The following is a 5,286-nucleotide window of genomic DNA, read 5'->3' on the forward strand; positions in this document are numbered from 1 at the left end:
AGTTTATGCAAAATGTGATTTCCCAGTAAAGTTATTTTGAGATCTGGCCATTCGGTAGCAATTACGAGATGATAATATATTATTCTTTGAATGACAATATTATAATTTACCAATGTTTTCGAATAGTAATTCCGTGATTTGTAATGCTGGATTCACTGGGTGCATTCGAGCCGAAAAAAATTCTGAATTTCACCGCGACTGTAAATGCTGTTTTTGGATATAAATATGAACTTGATGGAACTAAAAATGCATGTATTGTATAACATAATGTCCTATGAGTGTCATCTGATGCAGATTGTCAAAGGTAAGTGCATAATTCTAGCTAGTTTTCTGTCTGTTGATGCCCTTCTTTGAATTGGCTAAACATTACACGCAGCTATTGTCAATGTACTCTCCTCACATAACCTAACTTTATGCATTCTCCGTAATGCCTCTGAAAATCGGACAGCGTGGTTAGATTTAGGAGATATATCTTTCAAATGGAGGAAAATAGTTGATTATTTGATTTTTTGAAATGATTACTCTTGCAGTTTTGAATTCCCCGCCATGGTCACATGACAATGAATCCCAATACCGGGATAAGATCGGGATAAGATCCTCAACAGGTTTTAAGGCAAGCCTAAATAAGTTCAGCACACACAAAATCCAAGAGGAAAACCTGGTTCAGTCTGCTTTCCAACACACTGGGAGATGAATTCACCTTTCACCTGAACAATAACCTAAAACACAATTCCAAATCTATATGGGAGTTGCTGACCAAGAAGACAGAGTTAAAGTTTTTTCTTAAATCAGCTTGAAAATCTATTGCAAGACTTGCAAATGGCTGTCTTTCAATGATCACCAATCAACTTGACAGAGCTTGAAGAATGTTTTTAAGAATAATGGGCAAATATTGTAACAGTCTAATGAAGTATACCCCTGGATTTACAGCATAATGAAGTATCCCCTGGATTTACAGCATAATGAGTCTACCCCTGGATTTACAGCATAATGAAGTATCCCCTGGATTTACAGCATAATGAGTCTACCCCTGGATTTACAGCATAATGAAGTCTACCCCTGGATTTACAGCATAATGAAGTATACCCCTGGATTTACAGCATAATGAAGTCTACCCCTGGATTTACAGCATAATGAGTCTACCCCTGGATTTACAGCATAATGAAGTCTACCCCTGGATTTACAGCATAATGAAGTATACCCCTGGATTTACAGCATAATGAAGTCTACCCCTGGATTTGCAGCATAATGAAGTCTACCCCTGGATTTACAGCATAATGAAGTCTACCCCTGGATTTACAGCATAATGAGTCTACCCCTGGATTTACAGCATAATGAAGTCTACCCCTGGATTTACAGCATAATGAAGTATCCCCTGGATTTACAGCATAATGAGTCTACCCCTGGATTTACAGCATAATGAAGTATACCCCCGTGTTAACATGCTTATGAAGTATACCCCTGGATGTACAGTATAATTATGTATACATCTGGATTTACAGTCTAATGAAGTCTACAGTATACCACTGGATTTACTGTCTAATGAAGTCTACAGTATACCCCTGGATTTACAGTATATTGAAACACTTTATTACCCTGGATTTACAGTCTAATGAAGCACCCACCGTCTCAAACTGCTGGACGCAGTCTTCCCCTGGATTTACAGTCTAATGATGTATACCCCTGGAAATACAGTCTAATGAAGTCTACATCTGGATTTAAAATCTAATGAAGTATACCCCTGGATTTACAATCTAATGATGTATACCCCTGGAAATACAGTCTAATAAAGTCTACCCCCTGGATTTTGAATTTATTGGTACAACTGTCCTACCTTATTGTCAGATCACATCACTTCAGAAGATAAATCTTTTCACGCTTAATTTTATGGATTAGTAGACTAAACAATTTCAGCAAGAGACCCTGCATTCTGTTACATTTTCCCAGACTAAATAAGTGGTATGCTTTGGGAAATGATCTGGATGTTTGTGACATTTAATTCATAATTGTATAGGGGTAAATGAAAGGATTGACGCACACAATGAGTAAGCATTGACAATATTTTAAAATCACGAGTTAAGAAATACAAATATTTTCTAATAATATTATTCTAAAGTACATTAATGTATTTTTACAAATATTATATCGGTTCAACATGTAAAATATTAACCAATGTGTGACAAAGATTTGGCTTTAGAAAACGTTACATTTCATAGTAAAAGCAGTAATTGATAAAAAAAACGGAGAATGTGGTACATGCCATTACCGTACAGCTACACCAATCAAAACTGAAAGAAAAAAGTATATACAATATGCAATGTGCCTTATTAAGCAGACAGGTACAGGTAATTACCAACATAAAGTGTCTTAATGGGGCGTTGGGCACCACGGGCCAGAACAACTTCAATGAACCTTGGTATAGATTCTACAAGTGTCTGGAACTCTATTGGAGGGATGTGACACCATTCTTCCACAAGACATTCCAACGTTTGGTGTTTTGTTGATGGTGGTGGAAAACGATTGTCTCAAGCGCCGCTCCACAATCTCCCGTAAAGTGTTAAATTGGGTTGAGATCTGGTGTCTGAGACGGTGTCTGAGACGGCCATGACATATGGTTTACATCGTTTTTCATATCTCATCAAACCATTCAGTGACCACTCGTGCCCTGTGGATGGCGGCATTGTCATCCTATGTAGGATTAGCCATGGTAGCCGAAATAATGGCCTGCCCAGCATTTTTCTATATATGACCTTAATCATGATGCTAATTGCTTAATCAACTCAGGAACCACACCTGTGTGGAAGCGTATGTTTCAAAATCATTTGTATCCCACATTTACTCGTGTTTCCACTATTTTGACAGTTACCTGTATATTCGTACACAACATGTTAGGCATTTATGATATCTATTTATGCATGCATTATTTTTTTTTATATATATATATTTTTTAAAGCTATCCATTAATCACCTCTTCAATCCAGGACTTAAAGAAGGAAATGTTTATGTACACACGGGGGAATTTACGATCATCACATTTCAGTGGATTACGAAAAGAAGCAACAATACCCTGTGCCACGTTCTTGTTCTTGCAAATAACAGGTCCACCTGAATCTCCCTGGGAAAAGGCACATGAAAACAAACATTTGTAAGTAAGTAGTGTATTGTACATACTGCTGGAACAGGAAAAGTAGATCTCATCTTTTTCCAACTAACACCACTATCATTCCGTGTTGTTTCAAACTGTACTTGTCAAATTATTTGATTCAAATGTTTGTTATTTACCTGACAAAAGCCTTTCTGTCCATCATCAGTGCATATCATTTGGCTACTTATAAAGTAATCTTTCCACTTATTTACGCATTCAAAGTTGAACTGCATCGTGACTTCAACTTCCATCAAAACATCTGCAGCACCAGATGTTTTATCTGGTTTAGTCTTGCCCCAGCCAGAGACAGAGCACTTGGTTCTGGCTGGGATATGTTTAACTTTATCGGGTAGTCCAATGACCTTCACATACTCGTTCAGAAATGCATTGGTATGTAACTGTAAAAGAAAAACATTCTATGAATTAAAGGTACATGTAAATATAATATCTATAAGCATCACTTGACCAGCTAAGGTGGAACAAAGAGCCAAAAGTGGCTCACTAGACAGATATTAATGTTGTTGATGTCTGTAAGCAGGACATTGTGTATGATAAAGTTATATTAGTGAGTTTACTGTCCTAACAAAAAAAACATTAACAATAGAGAAAAGAGAAATGAAATATGTCTGAGACATACCTTCAGTAGCATGATGTCGTAACTTAACTGAGTTATATTCTCATGTAAGGGATGCCGATGGTAATGTGACACTTTCCTCTCTTGCCGACTCTTCTTCTCTTCTTTGGTTAGGTTGTGAGCTCCAAGGACCACCGTTAAAGGATAAGCACTAAAATAAAACAATCAAAACGAGTCACATTAAACAACAAGATAGTCAACATTGAGTTATTACTCAAACATGCCCCTCAAGAGACATGTAACATGATGCATTTGATGCATGATGCGTTATTGACTCACTCTTTCAAGCAGTGTGCTGAAGTCAGGACAAAGTCCTCCCGGATGAGCATTCCTCCACAAACATGGTGTCCTCTGTGTTGCAGAGAGACCATATAGGGCCTAGAGTGGGGCTTAGCTATCTTACCACCCACAATACCACTCTCAGAGGCTCCTTCGAAGGAGGGGGAAAGAGGATATCATGTTAACTATGTCTTCAGGGACACACAAGGAGCAAAAAAACATAATTTGTGTTCAATTAGGTTAACAATTAGCTACCTCCTTTACTGTCTGCTACCAAGTGATTATTTATAGAGAATAATCTGCTATACCTTCTTTACTGTCTATTACCTAGTGATTATTTATAGAGAATAATCAGCTGTACCTTCTTTACTGTCTGCTACCAAGTGATTATTTATAGAGAATAATCAGCTGTACCTTCTTTACCAGCTGGTTCTTCGTAGATATATAATGTATAGAATAGATCAACTCACCAGCGGAGGAAAGGAGTTGGAGGAGGAGGATGAGGAGGTACAGGTACATGGTGGTGGACTGGCAGAGATCTAGATGATTTGAGAGACTGCAGGTTTCTCCTCTCTATATATACCACCTTTACATAATCTACCCCCTTCCATACTACCCACATACACACAACAAGAAGGGTCTGGTGGTCTCTTTCATACTGAAAGTGAAAGCTGAGGTAAAGTGAGATGGAGTGGAAATATCACTCATTTTAATATGTCGATTGTCAGTGGTGAGTGGTCTCAGATGAAGCAAAAAGTAACTTTTTAAATAAAATAAAAAACCATCTGAATGTCTGCTCAGATATCCTCCTTTTCTTTCCAGTCATGTCCCTAACTAGCCTGTCAGGTCCTAAACAGAAACAAGACTAGGATGTTTTAAAATCCTTCACTTTATGTCAAACTGAACCAATAACCGAGCTACTTTCTTAGACTATGAGTTTGAAAAGCATATTTACACAAAAATGATTACAAACGTTATTTTGCTTTCGACCCACACTGAGTATACAAAACATTAAGAAAACGTTACATGATGTTGACTGACAAGGGGAAAGCTATGATGCCTTATTGATGTCACTTGTTAAATCCACTTCAATCACTCACAATAACATCTGCTAACCATGTCTTTGTGACCAATAAAATGTGATTTGATTTGAGATGAAAGGAAGGAGGCAGATTAAAAAAGGATTTTTAAACCTTAAGACAATTGAGACACGGATTGTGTATGTGTG

General features: G+C 37.4%; 1 protein-coding gene across 1 annotated transcript; it reads right to left on the minus strand.

Moving 5' to 3' along the window:
* Window positions 1-2,046: 2,046 nt before the first annotated feature.
* Window positions 2,047-4,789, minus strand: LOC115161404 (mast cell protease 1A-like). Its single transcript, XM_029712364.1, has 5 exons — window positions 4,529-4,789; window positions 4,059-4,209; window positions 3,783-3,930; window positions 3,283-3,543; window positions 2,047-3,115 (listed from the first exon to the last, which is right to left on the minus strand). Exons 1-5 carry the CDS (start codon window positions 4,575-4,577, stop codon window positions 2,954-2,956), a joined length of 771 nt encoding a protein of 256 aa, XP_029568224.1. The 5' UTR covers window positions 4,578-4,789; the 3' UTR covers window positions 2,047-2,953.
* Between the last annotated feature and the right edge of the window lie 497 nt (window positions 4,790-5,286).

Source organism: Salmo trutta, chromosome 24, assembly GCF_901001165.1.
Source record: "Salmo trutta chromosome 24, fSalTru1.1, whole genome shotgun sequence".
Lineage (NCBI taxonomy): Eukaryota > Metazoa > Chordata > Actinopteri > Salmoniformes > Salmonidae > Salmo > Salmo trutta.

Bases quoted from the DNA above. Each gene is read 5' to 3' on its own strand.
- LOC115161404 (XM_029712364.1), bottom strand. From the start codon at position 4,577: ATGTACCTGTACCTCCTCATCCTCCTCCTCCAACTCCTTTCCTCCGCT. The intron at 4,210-4,528 runs GTGAGTTGATCT...CCTCCTTCGAAG, and splicing joins CCAACTCCTTTCCTCCGCTG to GAGCCTCTGAGAGTGGTATT. The intron at 3,116-3,282 runs GTAAATAACAAA...GCCTTTTCCCAG, and splicing joins GACAGAAAGGCTTTTGTCAG to GGAGATTCAGGTGGACCTGT.